The following is a 24,952-nucleotide window of genomic DNA, read 5'->3' as shown; positions in this document are numbered from 1 at the left end:
TTTAGATATGAACAGTTAGGATACTCAGCATATATCTAGATATGTATACAGTTAGGATACTCAGCTGATATCTAGATATGTACAGTTAGGATACTAAGCAGATATCTACATATGTACAGTTGGGATACTCAGCATTTATTTAGATATGTACAGTTAGGATACTCAGCATTTATTTAGATATGTACAGTTAGGATACTCAGCATATATCTAGATATTTACAGTTAGGATGATCAGCAAATATCTAGATATAGTTAGGATACTTAGCCGATATCTAGATATCTACAGTTAGGATACAAAGCATATATGTAGATATATATTTAGGATACTTAGCAGATATCTAGATATGTACAGTTAGGATACTAAGCAGATATCTAGATATGTACAGTTAGGATACTCAGCAGATATCTAGATATGTACAGTTAGGATACTAAGCAGATATCTAGATATGTACAGTTAGGATACTTAGCCGATATCTAGATATGTACAGTTAGGATACTTAGCCGATATCTAGATATGTACAGTTAGGATATTTAGCAGATATCTAGGTATATACAGTTAGGATACTAAGCCGATATCTAGATATGTACAGTTAGGATACTCAGCAGATATCTAGATATGTACAGTCCTTAGTGGCAAATTGTAAAAAAATCATTTCCGGAAGTATAAATCCATGTGACCGGAAGTACGATGTAGTAATTAATCCCATATTTGTTAATTAATTGCAGCGATTAAACAAGATAACAATTAGAAAATATTCTGGTCGAAACCTCGTAATTTATTCCATTGTTGAAAAACCATTTAGTCTGAAGATGATCCTCCATTCTGAAATTCGATTTAAATATTAATTATAATAATTCATTTTAATTTATTAATACTTTACTTATTACTTGTTTTAATGCTTTCTTGTAATTTATCAGTTAAATAATAGGTTCAAAATTTACAATTTGCATGATATACACAGTGTGGTAATATACAGGGTGTCCCACATCATATTAGATCGTCAATAGGTCTAAATTACGATTTTCGGGACTAATCAGAAAATTTAAGAAGAATGAATAATTTTAAAAAATTGAATAAGGCTAATATAAGAATATTCTTGCGGAAAATACTAGTTTTTTCTAGTATTATGGTTTTATTTAGGTGTTAAACCTTGGAGATGAATCATTTTAAAAAATTGAATAAGGCTAAAATAACAATATTCTTGCGGAAAATACTAGTTTTTTCTAGTATTATGGTTTTATTTAGGTGTTAAACCTTGGAGATAATCTAATATGATATGGGACGCTCTGTATGTGGTAAATGGATTTAATTATTTTTTTTGTATCTCTAAGGGACTGTAAGCAAAATTTCAAGTGACTTTCCGTGTAATGATGGAAATGCCCGATTGCGAACAGAACCCATAAAAGCTTTGTCTGATTTAGAATGAATTAGATATCCATTACGAGAATACTTTCCACATTATCAGTCAGATAATGGTTTAAGGGTAATGTTGTGAATCGGGCATTGTCATCTTTGCATAGAGGTTCACTTTGAAATACGATAACAGTCCCTTGAAGGTCATACAAAACAATGGAAGTATTACCTGTGTCGAATATCTTTCGGAATTTTGTGGATCTTTGCAAAATGGTCTAAATCCAACATCTGAAATTATTTTTCTGTTTTATCAAACGCTTTTCTTAAGTCTAAATTCGTTTTCCCTCATACTTGCATTACAAAATAAAGGACCGGAATTAATGAATCACTGATAGGTCGCTGAACAACCTAATGCCGGTTCAAATTTGAATCACCAATTTAAAGTTAAAGATTTAGGTAGGATGGTGATTTTAATTTTAAACCGGCGGTAAACACGTAGTAAATGCCCTACTCCATAAAAGTCTCTAAGACCCGTATCAATCAAGGAACAACTCAATCCCTCTTGCTGGTCTACGAGGCATAAGAGCTAATCAGTTCAATAACACTTCACTTTTAATGTCAATCCGGACACTATCTCTGAACCATAACTATCAATGTCAACATGGACACGATCCTATAACCCATAAACTATCAATGTCAACACGGACATGATCTCTAAACCATAAACTATCAATTTCAACACGGACATTATCTCTAAACCATAAACTATCAATGTCAACACGGACATGATCTCTAAACCATAAACTACCAATGTCAACACAGACATGATATCTAAACCATAAACTATCAATGTCAATACGGACATGATATCTAAACCATAAACTATCAATGTCAATCCGGACACGATTTATCTAAACAATGCCCATCAGCGATTCCTCAAATTCATAAAAATCGGTCTCAGAATTAGTTTCTGGATTTATCGTAGGTTTAGCTTAAAATTTAAATCAGTAAGTAGAATAAACATCGTGAAATATTGGAGAATTTCAGTATAGTTACCTTTCTGTCGTATTCTTGTCTCCGAACATATATTCGACCAACTATAGAGGCAACATTTCCAAATATAGTCGCGTGCATTAGAGCTGAAATTTAACAAATTGCATTTGGATTTCGGGGATTATGGGGTTTACTTTTACCTCCTACGAACATGACAAAGATACAGAACAATTTCTCTATCCTCGTGTTTCCGGCAACATTTCCAAACCCAACCGTTGTCAGGGAGGTACACGTGAAGTACAGAGCTGTTATGTAGGAATCCATCTGGAAAATTATTCATCTTAATTTATGAATATGAAAGTTATATGTTGGGTCAATGTTTAAAGGATGACTTTTTGACAGAAAGCACAAGTTCCTTCGTTAATTTTAAAAAGTTTTCTTTGAAATTTCTTTCATTTTAAAAATTCTAACTTTCCCACCACAATAATCCCCTCCGCAACTTGCTTTCGTTGTGCCACCGAATTATTGTAGATTTATTTACCTTTGGTACCATTGTTATATTTTCCAAATCATTTTCCGCTGCCAGTTGTTTCATCCAACCTAGCAAAATCCAGATTTAGGGGACTGTAAATGTAATTTCATGTAGCTCTTTATTTATACAGTGGCATGTACAATTTACAACCAAATCTTGTCGGAAAAAAAAGATCAAAGTTTTTTTTCAATTGTTATAGCTTTCTGTAAAACATGTTTTTAAGATAGAAAAACAAAGATATCTTCTTCTTTATTAATCAGAAAAAGGTTCTCTTGAAAAGGAAGGTCGCGTAAAATTACAGAGGCAGTCTCTTTAGAGGGACTGTAAGTGGGAAGGAAAAATGAAAGGGGGTATATTATGAAACCTGAGAATCTCAGGCGTTGAATGATACATATAAGACATCTATCTTATGTTCCTGTCTCGAGATATTGATATTAAACTGTGTCAAATTTATACGAAAATTCATATATATGAAATTTTGTATAAAAGTTGTAGTATTAAACAGATCATATTCTACAAATACGCAACCAATCTGAAAACAACGATATTCCACAGGAGCCTGAGAATCTCAGGTTTGCTCCATTTATAATTTTTTAATTTTTATTTTGCATTTTTAATACATATTATTGATAATATTATTACATATAGTCCTTAAAGTCTGTATTACGTCACCGGGAACTTCAGCCCATGGCAGTGTGAAGTATCGTTGTCACGTGATACAGACGGAAATCACGTGACCAGTATACCGCACTGCCATTGGCTGATGTTCTTGTGACGTAATACAGACTATAAGGACTAAAACTATGGCACAAACTATTTTTTATGTGTAAATAATTTCCCCTAAAGACGACATTTACCTGTTGGATGTTCCTCTGTGTGGTTTACTCCAATAACAAACCAGATACAGGCTAACCAGTGAGCAATAAATCCAAAAAATATCATTAACATTGTTAATATAACTGCACTGTACTGGGACAACCTAATAATAACATGGATCAAAGATAAACAAAGCCAGAAAAATATATTATTAAATAATGAAGAAAAGTTTTTGTTTGATATATTTTGAAAATTTTCCTTTCTGAAAAGGAGTGACCTGCAAGGTATGATCCAGGGTGTCCCACGAAGCATGAACTTAGCAAGACGACTTTAAATACCCCCCCCCCCCTACAATAATTTAAAGTTTAGGAATAGGTTAAATAGTTAAGAATGTAGAAAGAGGGGAGGATAAGGAGAAATTAAATTACCTCTTTATTATGAATTTAAAAATTATGTAAATTGGTCGGCGTTAATATCAATACATTTAAAACGACTTTTATCAATAATGCTGTGGTTCCTAACAATCGTTTTACAAATTGAAATTGAATTGCTGTTTTTTTTTAAAACTTCTCTTTCTTTACATTTTTATGTGTCTCTACTATTTTAAAGCTTGGTAGAAATAAAAATTGAAAAAAATGAAAGTCGTCTTCATTGTTTTTTTCATATACGACGACGAATGTAGTGTTTTCTATTAATACCTGTCCATCTTTTGTATAAACCTTGCCAGACGAACTAGACGGGTCAATTTTAGAATATCCACAGATGTGAAGTTGTCCTAGTTAAATAAAACAATATGATATAAATAAGATTTAGATTGATTTACAGTTTTTGTATCATATTGGACATGTCTTCATGGTATTCTGTACCCTGCTGTACAGTGGTCAATTAGAATTCTGTACCCTCCTGTTCAGTGTTCTATTAGTATTCTGTATCCTCCTGTACACTGTTCTATTAGTATTCTATACCCTCCTGTACACTGTTCTATTAGTATTCTATACCCTTATGTACAATGTTCCATTAGTATTCTGTACCCTCCTGTACAGTGCTCTATTAGTATTCTTTATTCCCCTGTACACTGTTCTGTTTGTATTCTAATCCCTCCTCTACAGTGTTCAATTATCATTCTGTACCCTCCTGTACAGTGTTCTTTTATTATTTTGTACCCTACTGTACATTGTATAATTAGTATTCTGTATCCTCCTGTACGCTGTTCTTTTAGTATTCTGTACCTTCCTGTACATTGTTCTATTAGTATTCTGTTCCCTCATATACACTGTTCTTTTAGTATTCTGTACCCTCATGTACAGTGTTCTAATAGTATTCTGTACCCTCATGTACAGTGTTCTAATAGTATTCTGTACCCTGCTGTACAGTGTTCTAATAGTATTCTGTACCCTCCTGTACAGTGTTCTAATAGTATTCTGTACCCTCCTGTACAGTGTTCTAATAGTATTCTGTACCCTCCTGTACAGTGTTCTAATAGTTTTGAACCCTCATGTACAGTGTTCTAATAGTATTCTGTACCCTCCTGCACAGTGTTCTAAAAGTATTCTGTTCTTTCCTGTACAGTTTACAGCTAGTGAAATTACAAAATACCAATGAACTTTTATGCGCGCTAGAACATTGTACAGTGTAAAGTGTACAGTAAACTATGTACAGTGTACAATATTGTTTGTACAGTGTACCCAAATGAAGCATGCAAATCTATGAACATTCTTATGTTCTAATTAAATATTTTCTATTAAATTTGTACATAGTTTACAGTTTGGTGAAAAATAACACGTGAAATTTGTTTTGTGCAGTAAGTTGGTGCAAAATTTGTCTGATAACTGAAGAAAAGTTCGTTCATAATTAAAACGAAATCCATTCATGCAGACGGTTTCCTATGTTTAATCTCTACGTCTAAATTGCTTGGGGTGGGGTGGGGGGGAATAGTAAATCAACCCTCTCTTAGTTTGGTCTATCAATGTTTACAAATGTATTCTTTCAAGAAATAAATGATTCCAATAATCAATAAGGTTTAAACAAATAAGTATAAAAGAAGCAGGCAAACAGGCATAAATATACACTTCACACACAGGCCTTTTTAAACATAACATTTTTATAAACAACTATTTCTTTTATGTCATAATATAATTTTAACTGCACATTGACTAAAAAAAAGAATAAAATATAAATCTATTCTACATGAATAACAAGTTAATTTTATTCAAACACTCTTTATTTTTAGGACCATAAGAGGACTTTAAAAAAACCATTCTGCATAAACATTGTGAGGGGAAAGTGATGAAGAAATGAATTCTCTCTATTTCCTTTATTGTCTGTGCTGCATATATCCGCATTAAAAAGTATCAGTTTTCACTTTGTCATACATACAACTCGTTTTTATACTGCAGTGGATCACTTGGAGTTACTTCGACAATTCCTTTTAGTTTTAATCATTGGTTTTCTCAACGATTCAAATCAAAAAGTTGTATTAAGTTTTAGAACTTCAGTCTGATTTCATATATTTTTTAATAATTAACACTCAATCAAAGTTTTTAAATAAAAAAATGTTTGAGAGTTTGATGTTTTAGGTCTTCCCTTGGTCCCTTCCCTTGGTCCCTTCCCTGGGTCCCGATTACTACAATATAAAAGACAGGAGCTGCGGCTAGAGGTGTGAATAATTTCTATTTGTTACTTTCCTACCATGGAAAAAGTATTTTTGTGCATGAAAGTTAATTTGCCAATTTTACCCTATTTAATTGGCTGGGTTACAACCAAAATACCAAATATTAAACTTATAAAACTTGTACGAGCTTGTCTTGTTTATTGTGTAAGTGGGAATTCAAAACAAATATGTTTTTATCTATATTATGGACCGTCAAAATACATATTAATTTTCTGTAAGGAAAAAATTGGGAATATTGAATATAATCCTTTATTTATCTACAAATACAATATTCATTATACAGAAGATAATACATCACGTCAAAATAAAGTAAATATTCATGATTATACAGAATATAGATACATCACGTCAAACTAAAGTAAATATTCATGATTACACAGAATATAATACATTACGTCAAACTAAAGTAAATATTAATGGTTATAAAGAATATAATACATCACGTCAAACTAAAGTAAATACTAATGATTATACAGAATATAATACATTACGTCAAACTAAAGTAAATATTCATGATTATACAGAATATAATACATCACGTCAAACTAAAGTAAATATTCATGATTATACAGAATATAATACATCACGTCAAACTAAAGTAAATATTAATGATTATACAGAATATAATACATCACGTCAAACTAAAGTAAATATTNCTATTGGACCAATACCACTATATCCTCTATTATAGCCAGCTATTGGACCACCACCACTATATCCTCTATTGCTGCCAGCTATTGGACCAATACCACTATATCCTCTATTATAGCCAGCTATTGGACCACCACCACTATATCCTCTATTGCTGCCAGCTATTGGACCAATACCACTATATCCTCTATTATAGCCAGCTATTGGACCACCACCACTATATCCTCTATTGCTGCCAGCTATTGGACCAATACCACTATATCCTCTATTATAGCCAGCTATTGGACCACCACCACTATATCCTCTATTGTTGCCAACTATTGGACCACCACCAATATATCTTCTATTATTGCCAGCTATTGGACCACCACCAATATATCCACTATTGTTGCCAGCTATTGGACCACCACCACTATATCCGCTATTGTTACCAACTATTGGACCACCAACACTATATCCTCTATTGTTGCCAGCTATCGGACCCCCACCACTATATCCTCTATTGTTGCCAGCTATTGGTCCACCATCACTATATCCTCTATTGTTGCCACCTATTGGACCACCACTACTATATCCTCTATTGTTGCCAGCTATTGGACCAACACCACTATATCCTCTATTGTTACCAGCTATTGGACCACCACCACTATATCCTCTATTGTTGCCAGCTAGTGGACCACAACCACTATATCCTCTATTGTTGCCAGCTATTGGACCACCACTAATATATCCTCTATTGTTGCCAGCTAGTGGACCACCACCACTATATCCTCTATTGTTGCCAGCTAGTGGACCACCACCACTATATCCTCTATTGTTGCCAGCTATTGGACCACCGCCACTATATACTCTATTGTTGCCAGCTAGTGGACCACCACCACTATATCCTCTATTGTTGCCAACTAGTGGACCACCACCACTATATTGTTGCCAGCTATTGGACCACAATCACTATATCCTCTATTGTTGCCAGCTATTGGACCACCGCCACTATATCATCTATTGCATGCAAAGATATAAATCTAAATAAAACTGTTTTAATTTAGGAAATAAGCAAAACAAATTGTATAATGTTTAATGTATATTATAAATGAATATCAACATACATCTTTTCGATAAAAAAAAAGACAATTAATAACTTATTCACAACCTTTGCTATTTGTCAACGACTTTTTGTAAGCGCAAGGGTTTACGGAATTTAAAATCAAAACTAAAAACAACTCTTAATGGATGATTTAAATTTAACAAAAAAGTTGTTTATAGACAATTTTCCCCGTCTTTTAGCATAACAGGAAATAAAAAGTGTGCTTTCAAAGAGGAGCTAATACTTGGTAAAAGCCTAGTATTGACTCACCTAAGCTGACGTGTAAAATCATGCAAAGGGTGCAGGATAACCTCTCCTGAAAGAGATGGAGCATATCTAACCATGGATGAGAAGTTTAGAAGTAGCTACCCTGAAACGAATTCTCAGATTTGTTTGCCTCTGGAAGTTCGAAAAATCAAGAATTTATTTGACATCTTTATTTTAAACTTTACTTTTTCCCCTAGATCGCTGACTGTCCCTGAAATGTTGTCTTTTAAACTGTTAAGTGCAAAAAAACACAAGGTGTGAATAGAAGAGTCTTGTTTCCCTATTTATGGTTCAGGAATCACCATGTTATCAATGAGGCAGGTTGCATACAGAAGATCAAAGGGAAGTGCAGCAAACAGGTCTAGTAGAAACCAGCCTAGAGTAAAAACAATATTAGAGTAAAACCTAAGATAGAATCTTATTTTTACTTAAGATATCTAGAACTCAAAGCTTAAGTTAGATTAACACTATCCTGCTAGTAAAACTAGTTAAATTTGGTTGGATAAAAACATTAAAGATGAAAATACATCCTGTAGATGAAACACCATCACAAACCTGCTTTATAAATATTATCACAATATTAACCTGCTATATAAATATTATCACAATATTAACCTGCTATATAAATATTATCACAATATTAACCTGCTATATAAATATTATCACAATATTAACCTGCTATATAAATATTATCACAATATTAACCTGCTATATAAATATTATCACAATATTAACCTGCTATATAAATATTATCACAATATTAACCTGCTATATAAATATTATCACAATATTAACCTGCTATATAAATATTATCACAATATTAACCTGCTATATAAATATTATCACAATATTAACCTGCTATATAAATATTATCACAATATTAACCTGCTATATAAATATTATCACAATATTAACCTGCTATATAAATATTATCACAATATTAACCTGCTATATAAATATTATCACAATATTAACCTGCTATATAAATATTATCACAATATTAACCTGCTATATANATGATTTTCACTCAAAGCTTTTTCTGTGGGTTTATTAAACTTGTTTAGATTGAAGGCTCAGAGAAATAAACGTTCGGAACCTTACTATCTTCCTTTTTATTATGAAGAGCGTTGAGAGAAGGGAGTCTTCCGCTCCAATCCTGAGAAATACCACACGGTACATATATTAGGTCTTTAGGGAAATCGCTAAGTAGCGAAACAATATTAACCTGCTATATAAATATTATCACAATATTAACCTGCTATATAGATATTATCACAATATTAACCTGTTATATAAATATTATCACAATATTAACCTGCTATATAAATATTATCACAATATTAACCTGTTATATAAATATTATCACAATATTAACCTGCTATATAAATATTATCACAATATTAACCTGCTATATAAATATTATCACAATATTAACCTGTTATGTAGTTGATCGCAATATCCTTGAGTTTATAAACCACTTCTCCCTTCTTGTTGATAAAAGACATCCGGAAGTTGAAAAAAATATCTGAAAGAAGGGATTATTTTACTTTCATTTTTTATTTGTTATTTAAGGGGTGTTAGGTAAATTCCCCAACCTAACTTACCCAAGGAAATGTTCCCCAACAGAAATTTCCCCAACATCAAATTCCCCAATCACTAATGTCCCCTGTCATAACTTCCCAAACAACGATTTCCCCATGCAGTAAACTCAAAATACTTCCGTTTGTACGATTATTCTAATGAACGCATCATGTCTGATTTCTCAAATGCGCAAATTGAACAAATATATTCAAAATTTTCGCTAAAAATATACAATTCAGCTTGTTTAGCGTCAAGTTATCAATAAAAAAAGATAAAGTGTTCTTGTTGATCCCAACAAGTATTAATGTAATTTACAAATACTGTCAATTCACCATTTCTAGATAAGAAATATCAAAATTAGAAAAGCGTTGAAATCTATATCTGTGTGTATAAAGTAGTAATCTCTGTTTCCGATCATAACTCAAGAACCCCATGGACGATTTGTCTCAAATTTTAATTGGGGTACTCGGGAGAACCACAGAAATGTTAATGGTTTAGCGATTCTAAATTGAGTAGGTCGACTTTTAACGGGAAAAATAGCTAAAATCCTAATTTACGACAAGGGACGGTTAACGGTTGGACTAACTATGACTCCCCTGGTTCTAAAATAAAATCATACTGAATGTTCATCATACCTAGAATGAATATCATCTCCACCAATATATCACAGGCTATTGAAGGTTTTAGGTTGGTTCTACTACATTCTCCATCAGGATCTCTAGATTAATAAAACAAAAGTTTTTAAAAAATAAAAAATGTTCTCAGAAATTGGTTTTTTGTAAAGTTTAAGATTAGATTAAAGGTTAAAGGTTTAAAACATCGTTGAGTGTAAAGGTTTAGTTAACAGGTTTATGTTTGCGGTTTTAGTTTCACGGACTGAAGGTTTTGTTCAAATTATAGGTTTAGGAAAAAGGTTTTGGTGAAAAGTTTAAAAAAAAACTAAATATTTATTTTGTAGCAGAGATTAAAATATTACAATTGTATTACAAGTTTACAACTTTCATACATGGAAAAACTACATTATTTATTTTCTATATAAATGATTCATATGATAGACACAGATTAGACTTTGAATGCCAGTGCAATATTTCGCAGCTGACTCCCTCGTCATCCATTGCTGAGAAACAACAGAACTTCCTATAGTTATTAACCAACTTATGATATTTTATTTGGTTGTCTACTTTTTCATATGCTCTAATTGCGTTGTGTCTAACTGGGCAAACTGTACATTCTTTTTCTTCACAGAAAGCAAAAACTGGGTTTGCAATGTTCACAGGTGGTTTTAGTTCGATTTCAAGTTCAGTTTCATATTCTGGACCAGCTTCAGTCTCAAGTTCAGGTTCAAGCGCAGACTCAGTCTCAGGTTCAGGTTCAGGCGCAGACTCAGCCTCAGGTTCAGGTTCAGGTGCAGACTCAGAATCAGGTTCAGGCGCAGACTCAGTCCCCGCCATAGCAACAGCTGGGTCAGCTGGTATCAGGCTAGGAGAGAGAGGGTCACAGAGATGTGTTGTTGCTAGCAGGGTTAGGGGGAGACTGAGTTCTAGCAGGGTTAGGGGGAGACTGAGAAAAGTTAATGGTACAAGTTTAAAGGTTGAAGGTTTATGATTTTGGGTAATCGTTTTGGTTAATGATTTTGGTTAATGATGTAGGTGAAACAGGTTTAGATTAATGGTTTAGGGAAAAGGTTTAGTTTAATTGTTCAGGAAACAGGTTTAAGTTAATGGTATATGTTTATGGTTTAGTTTAATGGTTCAGGGATCAGGTTTAGTTTAATGGGTTAGGGAACAGGTTTAAGTTAATGGTACATGTTTATGGTTTAGTTTAATGGTTCAGGGATCAGGTTTAATTTAATGGGTTAGGGAACAGGTTTAGGTTAAAGGTTTAAGGTATAATTCTAACACACCTGTTGAAAGCAGCATTGTAAGGTACTATGAGAGCCACGTACATGATAGCAACAAGAATTACAAAATCCCAACACTAATAAATAGTTTAACAGTTGTTATCTATGTAATTAGGTTTACATTAAAGGGACTGATGACTTTATTTCAAATTACACTTAATTTATAAAGTGGAATATCTTTTCCTCATTGTTGCTTATAGATAAAGGTTTAAAGAGTACAATTGTGCATCGGACATAACATTATAAAACAGGAAGGTCACTTGAAATTACGCTGACGGTCCTTTTAATATTAGTTGGTTTTATTTTTTTATTTTTTACTCATTGGTTTAGCAGAAATGAGTATTATGATTTTTACAAATCTAACAAGCTACCTCCCTCTGGTATCTCATAGCTATTTCTCACCCGTAAATTCCCGGCTCTGAGGCTGAATTTAAAGAATTTAAACCGCGTCTCTGAACCGCTACCGACCTATTCAAATTGAGCGCCGGCTTAAATTTAATTCTCTAAATCTGACCTCTAGATGAATTTAGAAAAACATGGTATTTAAAAATTATATTTATTTCTATTACCTTGCGAAAAGATCCGTAGTGTGAAATAATGCCACATCTTTCCTAAATCATGAAATATAATGGTTAAACAAAAAACTAAAATTTAGGAAAAATATTAGAGTCTTTGCCACAAACTCTTATTTTCTAATCTCTATATCTTTGCAACCCATGGTCGTAGAATTGAGAAATTTCAAATTAAGAATTATGTTAGATCAATGTAAGTTTTAAATATAAAAGTTTTACATCATCAGGTTGCAATGATATAGAGATTAGAAAATTTGAGTTTGTGGCAAAGACGGTCAATTTCTTTAAGATTATTTTGTTGTGTTAGTTTTAAAGACCCTGCAAATATATTTTTTCCATCTCTATGCACGGAGTTTTAGATGAACTAATTGGAAGGATAGATAGCTTTTTTCATCTTTCATACTTTCTATCTTAAATAGTTTTTGCTACCCGAGGATGTAAACCTTAGATTAATTTATTTTACAGAATTCATAATTTGAAATGTCAAAGGTCTACGACATCGGACTAGCTGCAAAGATATATGAATTAGAAAATCAGAGTTTGTGGCTAAAACTCAGTTTCTACCTTTTCTTTTCGAGTAATTCGATAATTTTCCAAAGAACTTGTTTACCTGCATTCGAGCAGTTTTGTAAATAGGAGCCGAGCTGGAGGAAAGAAAACGGGAAAAGTGCTGAAATTAAATTATAAATAAATATAATTGCAATTTATACTTCGTTTTATGTAGTTTTGAATTTAACCAAGCTTCTATGTAAATTGTTAATCATTATTTTTATTTATATCACACTCAATTCAAGTACATTTGATCGAAGCTTAGCTGAACTGACCTTTACGGTTCTATAGTTTGAACCGCCCCGACCGGTACACCAACTACAAAGGAAGTCATACGGCAGGGGTCAATATAGTTGGCCTAGCTCTATAGGCAGGACTAGCTACTCCAACTAGGTTGACGCGGTCTGACTTTAGGCTGCACATCTGATTAAATTTACAATAACGTTTACCCAAAACATAGCTTACCATTCTACCCTTCCTTCTCCCTGTCTGCTTAGGTTCCTGGTGCACGTATATAGCTTACCATTCTACCCTTCCTTCTCCCTGTCTGCTTAGGTTCCTGGTATATTATATAGCTTACCCTTCTCCCTATCTGCTTAGTTTCCTGGTATATTATATAGCTTACCCTTCTCCCTGTCTGCTTAGGTTCTTGGTATATATATATAGCTTACCATTCTCCCTGTCTGTTTAGATTCCTGGTATATATATAGCTTACCATTCTACCCTCCCATCTACCTGTCTTTTTATATTCCTGGTGCATATATATAGCTTACCCTTCTTCCCTCCCTTCTCCCTGTCTGTTTAGGTTCCTGGTGTATATATATAGCTTACCCTTCTTCCCTCCCTTCTCCCTGTCTGTTTAGGTTCCTGGTATATATAGCACCCGGAAAGTTCGCTGAGAACTGCTCGAGATCGTCGTCGGGAAAAGGATTTCTACAACGAGAAGATAAAAATCGAAGTGTGTGCATCAAGTAAGAGGTTCGTGTTTCTGGCACATAATGCGTTGATAAATATTGCAATTAGGGATGCATATCAGATACTGTGAGAAGACCAATAAACATTAATTATGCAGAATGCAGGTGAGTATGTGTTAAATCATGATGCATGGTAAAACAAAATCATTAATCTTGAACTAGAAAATGCAATGATGCTTATTATGATCATAATAGTTGATCTATAACAAAGTAAGACGTGTGATGTGGATATCTGCAATTTATTTCTAAATACCTTTGTATCTTCTGAATCAAGTGGTTCAAACTCAAGTCTACTATCCAGACTATAGGTGGACGGATTCCTTAAATGTAAAACTTAAATTCTTGCTCATATATTGAGTATAAAGAATTGTAGAGCATAGGATCTTTATGAGTTAGGAATAAGAACATAGTAAAAAGAAATGTATAAAGGATAGTAGAGTAGGGTCTATAAGAGCTAGGAATAAGAACAGAGTAAAGAGAAGAGTACAAAGGATAGTAGAGTAGGATCTATATGAGCTAGGAATAAGAACAGAGTAAAGAGAAGAGTAAAAAAAAAAGTAGAGTAGGATCTATATGAGCTAGGGATAAGAACAGAGTAAAGAGAAGAGTATAAAGAATAGTAGAGTAGGATCTATAAGAGCTAGGAATAAGAACAGAGTAAAGAGAGGAGTATAAAGGATAGTGGAGTAGGGTCTATATGAGCTAGGAATAAGAACAGAGTAAAGAGAAGAGTATAAAGGACAGTAGAGTAGGATCTATATGAGCTAGGAATAAGAACAGAGTAAAGAGAAGAGTATAAAGGATAGTAAAGTAGGGTCTATATGAGCTAGGAATAAGAACAGAGTAAAGAGACAAGTATAAAGGATAGTGGAGTAGGGTCTATATGAGCTAGGAATAAGAACAGAGTAAAGAGAAGAGTATAAAGGTTAGTAAAGTAAATAAGAAAGCAAAAAGATAAAAGAAGTACAAAGCAAAATTTAGTTAGATGACAGTTTTGGTTTTTAGATGAGCTAACTGTTTAGGAACAGAGAACAAAGAACGTTATAAAAGAAAGAAGAGAAAAGGAGGAGGGTTACCCACAAAGGATGAAACTGTAAAGAAGACCTGAAACTATCAAAATATGATGATTACAAGGTCAAATTTATTCTACTGCCTGATCATTCAATGTCCTATTTATTGACATGGCAACGAAATAAACCAGTTTACAGTTCTGGACAGTCATCTCTGAAGTCTCATTCTCTGTGAGGAACCCTGTATAAAGCATATAAAAATAGTATACCTGGAGGCAGAATAGGTTTCTGTTATATTCTTAAAAGAGAGAAGGAATAAAACAACTTTTCCAAATTCATTTCTAATTGGAATAATATCCAACAAACACCAGAATGGAATTCCTACAAAAATGTTTTGTTTTAGCTCATAAAGATAGAAATATTTCAACCTCGATTAAAATAGTTAATAGTATTTAATAGTGAATAAAAACTAATGGTTTTAAACTTTGAACATTAATAAAATATGGTATTAAACTTTAATCGAAAATTAATTATGCATTTAATGGTATAAAAGCTATAATTGAAAATATTGTTTTTACTTTTTTATATTTGATGGGTCAAGAACAATGTTAAATTGTTAAAAAGTGTCTCGTTGATGCATGAGTTTAAACCGAGGTATTTCATGGATAACTGATCCAAATACTTCGTTAAAATTAACCAAAAGCTCATTAATTACTGTCAGCAAGGACCTAATTAATAACAACTTGGAGGATATATATCATTACCAGTTTAACAATTAGACAATCTGAAATCAAGAACTGGAATTTTGTCTTTGTTGTACAAGCTGTAGAATACAGAAGAAATTGAACTTAATGTGTGTTTATTCTTTCTCCCCCCACTCCTTACTGTACTGCAGGGCCCCTGGAGAAGGATGAATTATATACAACCTAGTCGGATTCGATTGTCAGTTTCTAGCTATGATTTAGCTGCGACTTCCTAACTTAACTTTAATTTTCTTTTCGTTAGTCCAAAATCAGAGCAAGATCGAATTTTAGGTTTGATCTGATGTCGGAGCTTGATCACAGCAAAATATCAGCAGAAGAAATGTTCGCCATTTTTATGCATTCACATGATTTTGGTTACAAATAAGCAGACATTAAAACTACTAAAATTGCAAATCATGGAAATAGAGACAGAAATAATATGCCAAGATGCATAGTTCAGAAAAATGAAATTATTTCTACGATTTAAAAAAACCTTAAATTAACATTTTTTTATAAAAGATATTTTTTTTACTTTTTAGCAAATCAATATTTTTTATACTAAAAATTTTCTAAAAATAATTTTAAACATTTTTTTGGCAAAATAAAAAATTTTTTCCCACAGATACAGGGTGTCCCACGAAACACGACAGTTGGTGAATAGTTTTGAATGTCTTCTGCCACATACTGTACTAGATTTTAAAGACTTTTTCAGTTCATTTCTTTAAAAAATGTTTAACTCACATATATTTTACCGCGAAATCAATTTTACTAAAATATGACTGTCATATAAAAAATGTTATTAGTCTCTTTAGTATCAAACAACTTATCAAATAATGGAAGAAAACATTTTAAACTATTCACCAACTGTCATGTTTCGTGGTACACCCTGTATTTAGAAAATATTTTTTTGATTAAAAATAATATTTCTAAAAAAGTACGTTTTTTTGATAAAAAAATCTAAATTTTCTTTAAAACATTTTTTTCATTTTTTTAAAGATTTTTTTAAATACTAAAAAAAAGATTTTTTTAACAAAAAAAATCAGATATTTCCTTTTATAGATTTTTAAAAAAAATATTTTGTTTTTAGTCTTCATCTTTTATCTCTTTCTATCGATCTATGTTTTTATCAGTCTATCCATCTATCTTATTTATCGCAATCATTTACAATTTTAAGGCCAAAAATCAAATGATTTTTTAAAGAGGTCGAGGAAATATCAATGCCTCCTTAAATTCAAATTTTTGTTTTCAGTTAGGAATACCAGCTGTCGTCAAATCATAGTCAGTCAGTTTTTAGATTGGAATCATTAAACAAATGACTTTTACTTTGACTAGATCTAAAATCAAAGCAAGTCCAATCTCCAGATTAAACTCCAGATTTTGTCTAATGAATGAATGCTCTTTGGCTTTGATTTCAAATATAACCTCAGAGCTCTGATCTCAAATCGTAGTCAAAGCAAGTTACAGCTCGATTAACGAATTGGACTATACTCAAAATCAAAGCAAGTTACAGCTCCTTTACCGAATCAAGCTCCTGATTGTAAACTAGTTTATGTACAGTGTACACTGTATTGTACAACAATAAAACTGATTTAGGTACTTCAGTTTGCACTAACCTGCGGTGCTACTCTGATATTAGAATAAATATTCAGGTATTTAATTATCTGATATACTTGCTCATCTATCATTTTAAAAACCATTACCCTCCAAAGATAAACGAACAAATTTATATTTTATCTATCATTCAGAATCCTCTCTTCACCCCCCCCCCTGAATTCATACTTCGTCTCTCTGGATCCTGAGAGCCCGAAGTATTGAAGCACTAGAGATGACGACCTAGCAAACCTCCTTGAAAAGGTCGTAATCATTTATTTCTGTCATCTTAATTTGAAAAAACTGATTAGTACAACTTTATTGCATAGCAGTATTTTTTTAGCAGTAATGATCTAAATAATTCTGGTTACAAAACTAAAGAGGATTTTACGTGTAGAAAAGGTAAACCTCTCTAAACATAATCTGGTCTATACGACAGTCTATGTATTAAGCGAAAATTCCAATATATCTAGATCAGGGAATAGGAATACAGGGAAAGAAAATGGCGCTGGTCTGGCATGAGAAAGCCATTCGCACTGCTTTGCAGACAAGTTCGGTAAACCTTACACACACTCTTTTAGTACAGGCACACAACATGACTACAGTCAAGGAAATTGCAGAACAATGTTGTCAATTATAATTAAGCTTGAATAACGACTAGTGTATTGTAAACTTTAATCAAATTATATTCTTTGCATGAAAATTTGGCTTAAAGTGTTGACATAAATATAAAAATAATATACTACCTGTATATTAAACTTATTTTTAAGTAAACAATTAACAATAAACAAATGTACTCTCCTAGACTGTACAAATATCAAGATTCGTATATACTGTATATACCTACAGTACACACTTTCGGTTCGGTAAACTTTACGCATACTCTTTTGGTACAGACACACCCCCATGTCGTTTCAGCCCCCTGATCTAGATTCTAGAATATTCCAATATTTTATGATTCTGGTATATTCCAATATTTCTAGATTCTAGAATATTCCAATATCTCTAGAATCTAGAATATTCCAATATTTCTAGATTCTAGAATATTCCAATATTTCTAGATTCTATAATGTATAACCTGGATCTGCGTAGAGCTGAATACTAAGTTTAAGTTCTTTAGATTCTCTCAAGGCTGTTTCTACTTCAGCTCTAGAATAAAATATAAGTAAATTATTTGAAAAATGTTTAAGAAACCGAAGACATGATTTTAAGTGAGTCTCCCCTTATCAAGTGAGTTTCCACTTATCAAGTGAGTCTCCACTTATCAAGTGAGTCTCCACTTATCAAGTGAGTCTCCACTTATCAAGTGAGTTTCCACTTATCAAGTGACACTCTACTTATCAAGTGAGTTTCCACTTATCAAGTGAGTCTCCACTTATCAAGTGAGTCTCCACTTATCAAGTGAGTCTCCACTTATCAAGTGAGTTTCCACTTATCAAGTGAGTTTCTGATTCACAACGGTATCCTAGTAAAATTAGTCTACTTAAGCATGAAGAAGATATCAGATCATGTTTCTCTTTTCGAAACCTGATTATTTTCAATTGTTGTTTCTTTATAAAAGTATCTTGCCAGACTTCTTCTGCAGAAACAATGGAGGATATTATCCGAATTTAACACTTCTAAGCATAGGAAAACAAAGATTGCAGCATTATTGATTATATTCAGGTTTATAGGGTACCGTTGTGAGTCAGGCATGCTCTTTTTTATTATACAAATAGTCACTTAAACTATAACAACAATGACCTATGTCTTGTGTCAGTAGCCTGCCCGTATAAGAACGGGCAGTGTACAGGTTGGCGCATGACTGCTGCCCTATTTTGCCCGGTCAGTTCACAGAAACCATCACTGCAGTACACTATTGGGAAGTCAGGACCAATAGCAGCATTCCCGAGCACAAAGTTAGCGTCTAAACAATAGTAAATTCATTTTTGTTATGACTTTATGTTGAGTATTGCTGCTAAACGAATCTGAAACACTAAGCTTGATGACGATGAGAATAGTGATGGGAAATTGCTGGTTCGTTTAAAATTATTTTTACGGTTTTAAAAAGGTTCTAAAAAGTCTGGAATGTTCTACAAATTAAACAATTTTTTTCTAAAATATTGCTGTATTTATACGAAATATACAAAAATATGGTTGCTTTTTATTATATTTTTTGTAAGATATAAAGTTTAAAACAAGCAATCTTTTACAGAGTACAGTTTTGAAATGTTGAAACCTTCTCAAGTTCACAGTATTTGTGTGGTATCGTTTAAAATTTGAGGTTGCCCATCAATAGATGGTTAGTTTGGAAAAAAGGATATTTTTGGCGCAATAACCCTGGAAAATATTTTTTTAAATTTTAGAGAAAATAGAGATAACTACCATCCTTACAAAAAACGTTGGCACCAAAAAAGCTTCAAACCATACACAAATTAAATGTTGAATAAGCGTAAATTCACTAAATACATATGTAAATGATTTCTGTACATTTTTAAAAAAACTTTTTAAAGCTAATATCTCTTTAATTTAACGCACAGACCCATGGACAAATATTGAAATAACATTGAATTCATTAAACAAAAATATATTCACAATGCAAATAAAGTAAATAGCTTTCTCCTCTTTAATAATTAATCCTGGAAGATATAATTACAAACTTTATTTGAATTAGTTTTAACAGTTTGCACATGCAAAAATAAACCTTACGCAAACAATCAACATTTCTACGTTTCAACTTTCAACTTAGTTTCACGACAACATATCATTTAATCTAATGATAACAAAAACTCACATAAATAAATAAAGAAATTAAGCACTATGAGCCTAAATAAATCACCTCTCTTTTCTAACTAAAATTTGGCTTTAAGTAAATAAATAATTAAATATAATGATAGCGGACCTGACATTGGAGTAAATACTTGATCATTAATATTCGGGAATTATTTTAGAAAATTTAAATGATCAAGTGTCCTAACACTAATACCAAAATACGTCAAATGGAAAAATTCGAAAATGTAGAAATTTTTCAACTTTTTCAAATCACAGGCGCTAAGAACATTTATAAATTGTGTAACTTTTGTTATCTATCTGTAAGTTTTGTTATCTATCTGTAAGTTTTGTTATCTATCTGTCCCCTGAACAAATCATTCAGATATAACAATCTATAATCATCGATCTTTTTTCGATGCATTCGTAAATAGTTGATATTTCATAATATTTTTATTTTTTATGATCCGATAGTTACTTTTGAAAACTTTCGTTCCTAATTCGAGGATTTTTTATATTGAAGACGACAGTTTCATATTTTCCAGGAATGTTCGAAAATCCAGCGCCAGTCGTGAAAACAAGTTGTAAGCGAAATATTAATTTGAAAAAAAATCTAAAATATTATGAATTATCAACTATATACGAATGCGTAATATCTGAATGATTTGTTTGGAATTAAATTGATTTTTTTACGATCTGAGTCGAACATTGCAATTTTCTGAATTTGAATGGACGTATACGTTCTTCGGTATGAGTCGTTTGTAACAATTTTCTCTTTATATAGACGCATGCAACAGATAGAAATACAATATTTTTCAACGTAAGCCTTTACCCACTTTAATTTTTCTTGAAACACTCCCTTTAAAGAAACGGAAACATTAATAGCAGTAACTATGGAGGCAAACCCCCCCCCCCCCTGCTTTCTAAGTTTAGAGGATTCAAATGGGCAAAGACTAAAGACACGATAGAAAGATTCTAATCCTTTTTTATAATCTAAGGGGACTGTACACCTAATTAGTATATGACCCTCTATTGTTAAAGTAATATGTACCCTTTAAACATATTACTGATCAATAATGACGGTATTATTATAATATTATCTCCTCAAACGCCTGTAAATGTTAATAACTTTGTATTTTTCACTTTTTAGAAAAACTAAAGATTTTTATCAAAAAGTTTGAAAACCGGACATCACTATATGGAGGGCTACTTAAAAACTACAATAACAGTCCCTTACTATAATATCAAAAGCAAAGTTTACAACACATTTCAAAATAAAACCCAATGCACAATAAACAATAAAGTAAAAGAAATAAATTTAAAATTATGCAGATAATCTGATAATCCGCCTTACTACTTCCTTTATTATAATACTTACGTTAATTTGGTATGGTCGCTCGAAGTTTAAAAATATTGCCCCAAAATAATCTTGATTTGTCTAAAATTTTGATGTACAGTATACACCAATAAGAATAGAAAACTCTATATTTTATAGTCTGCTATTTTAATAATATATGTATACTAACAATTATTGTCGTTAAGACACGTGTAAATGGACAGTAAACGTAATTTCTTGTGACCCTCCATATGTATATAGGCGTGTGTAATTCACAACAGTTTTTTTTAACCTTTTGACTGATTAAGGATGACGGACTTAAAATTATTTCTCTATAGATACGCTTGCAATTTTTCAACACTTTGTTTGAAACCTGTTTCATATTTAAGAAACAATATTTACTTTCCAGAAGTTGTAAAAATTAGTATTTTCATTTAAATTTTTGAAAACCGCGTTGAACATATTCTGGATATTTTAGAAATATATGTAAAGTCCGCTGCTTTAAGTTCACACAATCGTTCAATACGATCTTATCTGTTTTTGCGAGAAAGAGCTTTGAGAAGCCTATCCACATCAAAATTAATTAGGGGGTTTATATTTTGTATTCTGATTTTGTATATATATTTTTATTTAAACCTTTATTGTCAGTTGTCAAATCTTTTATAAGAGATCCTGAGTACACACGTTTCCGACCCATGGTTTCTAATCCGCCTCTTCCTCGAGATATTCAGGGGGCATTTTTATAGGAGTACTTTACATCTAGAACCAGTACACATGCTATATATATAAAGGACTACAAATAAATTCAAATTATTCAAATTGTCTAGAAGGGGAACAGCAAATTTTAAAGTATAATCGGGGAATTTTATTCCGTCGGAGAATTCCGAATTCCGTCGGAAATATCCGATTCCCTTGCGAGAAATCTAATTTCCGTCGGAGATAATCTGGAGATTTCCACCTTCAGAGGGAAATACCTACTTTCGTTTGAATATTCTATTTTTCGGCAAGAATTTGAATTCTTTTGAAAGAATTATAATTTCTGGTGGAGTACTGTAATTTGGTTCGGGGAATTCTGATAATATCAGATGGCGTGTATAGGATTCTTTTTATCATGACAAACGCTACTTTTGGTCAGAGTGGAGCGGGCGTTCAAAAAAGGGGTTAGATTAATACAAAAAATGAAGGAGTGGGTTTTTGATTGATTGAATAACTACAAAAGAATACTTGTGGTTTAATAGTGCGGGAAAACTATAAACCTTGAATCAGGACAATTTAAATTTGACAAATATTGGAGATTTGAAAAAAGGCTTTTTTCTTAAGTAATTTAGCAACCTTAGCATTGTATATTATTCTATTATATTATATTCTAGAAATATTTTTGGACGAAACCACATTTTAAAACGGAGACAAGGAGAAACAACTCTCGTCTTTAATTAATTAAAAAGTTAAAAAGTAAATTTTTACTTTTATGAAATGTTTTTGATAAATCGGTTTTTAAAATAATACAGATTGATTATTATAATATTGACACGAAGTATAAAAAAACACAATAATATTAAAAAAGGAGTGTTAAGTCCTGCAGTATCTAGTGTTGACTAATACTTGTTATATATATAGTATAGTAAGCACTGCAAACTCAGTATCGATTTATATAAATAAACTAGGTTTTATCCGCAGTAACTTCATTAAATCAGTCATTTTAGTTACATTCTTGTAAACAAACCTCCCATTTTCTTTGGAACAAAAACTTTTGAATTTAGTAATTTATGTATTTTAAGAGACATCTTTGCTCCGAGCTGAAAACCTTAGAATTGGATACTCTTAATCCTGCATAAACTTACGTGTTCCTTTGAATCGTTTCGCGATTTTATCAAGGAAATTATTTTGAGGCGCCATTAACCCTTTGCGTGGTGTAATTCCTTCAACTAATCTCGGCATACTGATTCAACTACTGCAGCAGGATCCACGGGACATACTTCATCTACAACAAGATATATTTAATATGTTGCATTCATTCATCACTAGGCTTTTTAGGGCGCTTCACGCCACCTTTTTAGAAATTTTAGCTTTGTACTTTAGAAAGTCACCATTTTTAACCGTCCTCAAATTTTCGCGGATTTTCTGTTTAAATCGGTGTACTTTAAAAATAATAAGTTTTGAGAGGAGTTGAGTTTTTGCCACAAACTCTGGTTTTCTAATCCATATATCTTTGCGACACAATGTCGTATTGACCAAAGATATTTTAAACTATGAATTCTGTTAGATCAAATAGTATAAGTTTAAAATATAAAAGGTTTACATCATCAGAGATGGAATTTAAAGAATTTGAGCAGCGGTTTAAATCCACCAAAACCCGGTTTAAATTAAGTGCCGGCTAAAATCTTGAAACATTTAATACAATTTTAAGTGAAACCAACCATATTTAAACCGCGGCTTAAATGTAAACCGCCGCTCAAATTCTTTAAATTCGGTCACAGGTTGCGAAGCATAGATTTTAGAAAATTCAAGTTTGTGGCAAAAACTTAATTTATTTCGCCATAAACCTTCCCTGCAGGATCATGTGAGTTGACTTTGTGGGCTCGATCGTTGTAGTCGTTTTTAAGTTAATTGGATTGGATACAACAAACAAACAGACAAGCAAAGTGTATACAGGGTGAGTCCAAAAAAACTGTGATTGCCCAAAAAAAATTAACAAACTTTTTTTCTCTCTCAAAATCAAAAGTTCAGAAAAGCAAAAAAGTGTATATAAAGTTTTAAGGAAAAGTTATTTGAATTCTCTAGTTTCTTTCTTCTTAGTATATTCAAAAGTTAAAAATATACGCTGTTCAGTTGAAACCTGAAGAACCATTGAAAAGAAAATGGGTTGTCATATGAAAAAAGGAAAAAAAATCCTATATCATTAATACTACCCCTTAGGTATCCTTTATCATTAATACTAGACCTTAGGTATCCTTTATCATTAATACTAGACCTTAGCTTTCCTGTATCATTAATACTAAACCTTAGCTATCCTTTATCATTAATAGTAGACCTTAGCTATCCTTTATTATTAATACTAAACCTTAGCTATCCTTCATCATTAATACTAGACCTTAGCTATCCTTTATAATTAATACTAGACCTTAGATATCCTTTATCATTAATAATAGACCTTAGCTATCCTTTATAATTAATACTAGACCTTAGCTATCCTTCATCATTAATACTAGACCTTAGCTATACTTTATTATTAATACTAGACATTAGCTATCCTTTATTATTAATACTAGACCTTAACTGTCCTTTATCATTAATACTAGACCTTAGCTATCCTTTATAATTAATACTAGATCTTAGCTATCCTTTATTATTAATACTAGACCTTAGCTATCCTTCGTCATTAATACTAGACCTTAGCTTTCCTTTATTATTACTACTAGACCTTAGCTATCCTTCATCATTATTAGTAAACCTTAGCTATCCTTTATTATTAATACAAGACCTTAGCTATCCTTCATCATTAATACTAGACCTTAGCTATCCTTTATAATTAAAACTAGACCTTAGCCATCCTTTATTATTAATACTAGACCTTAGTTATCC

General features: G+C 32.0%; 2 protein-coding genes across 2 annotated transcripts in view; one reads left to right on the top strand and one right to left on the bottom strand.

The window, feature by feature from the left end:
• Nucleotides 1–54: 54 nt before the first annotated feature.
• Nucleotides 55–24,952, bottom strand: part of LOC111702935 (potassium voltage-gated channel subfamily H member 8) — a gene marked incomplete at its 3' end in the record, with an annotated part of 27,974 nt that continues 3,076 nt past the window's right edge. Inside the window, 21 exon segments of the mRNA XM_023474750.1 lie at nucleotides 55–71; nucleotides 768–822; nucleotides 1,583–1,641; nucleotides 2,410–2,492; nucleotides 2,547–2,670; nucleotides 2,888–2,946; nucleotides 3,736–3,857; nucleotides 4,393–4,469; nucleotides 8,670–8,743; nucleotides 9,803–9,892; nucleotides 10,584–10,666; nucleotides 11,852–11,925; nucleotides 12,251–12,316; nucleotides 12,418–12,459; nucleotides 13,031–13,090; nucleotides 13,801–13,902; nucleotides 14,197–14,263; nucleotides 15,223–15,334; nucleotides 18,365–18,435; nucleotides 19,030–19,192; nucleotides 23,212–23,351. Of these exon segments, the coding sequence (XP_023330518.1) occupies nucleotides 55–71; nucleotides 768–822; nucleotides 1,583–1,641; nucleotides 2,410–2,492; nucleotides 2,547–2,670; nucleotides 2,888–2,946; nucleotides 3,736–3,857; nucleotides 4,393–4,469; nucleotides 8,670–8,743; nucleotides 9,803–9,892; nucleotides 10,584–10,666; nucleotides 11,852–11,925; nucleotides 12,251–12,316; nucleotides 12,418–12,459; nucleotides 13,031–13,090; nucleotides 13,801–13,902; nucleotides 14,197–14,263; nucleotides 15,223–15,334; nucleotides 18,365–18,435; nucleotides 19,030–19,192; nucleotides 23,212–23,308 (1,697 nt within the window).
• Nucleotides 17,318–24,952, top strand: part of LOC111702939 (uncharacterized) — a 26,158-nt gene continuing 18,523 nt past the window's right edge. The window contains exon 1 of the mRNA XM_023474755.1: nucleotides 17,318–17,345. The gene's annotated coding sequence lies outside the window, so the exon portion shown is untranslated. The remainder of the gene's footprint in view (nucleotides 17,346–24,952) is intronic.

The sequence above is a fragment of the Eurytemora carolleeae genome, unplaced genomic scaffold (genome assembly GCF_000591075.1).
Source record: "Eurytemora carolleeae unplaced genomic scaffold, Eaff_2.0 scaffold486, whole genome shotgun sequence".
Taxonomy (NCBI): domain Eukaryota; kingdom Metazoa; phylum Arthropoda; class Copepoda; order Calanoida; family Temoridae; genus Eurytemora; species Eurytemora carolleeae.
The sequence above is the reverse complement of the archived record's forward strand: the minus strand, read 5'-3'. Positions and strand labels throughout refer to the sequence as shown.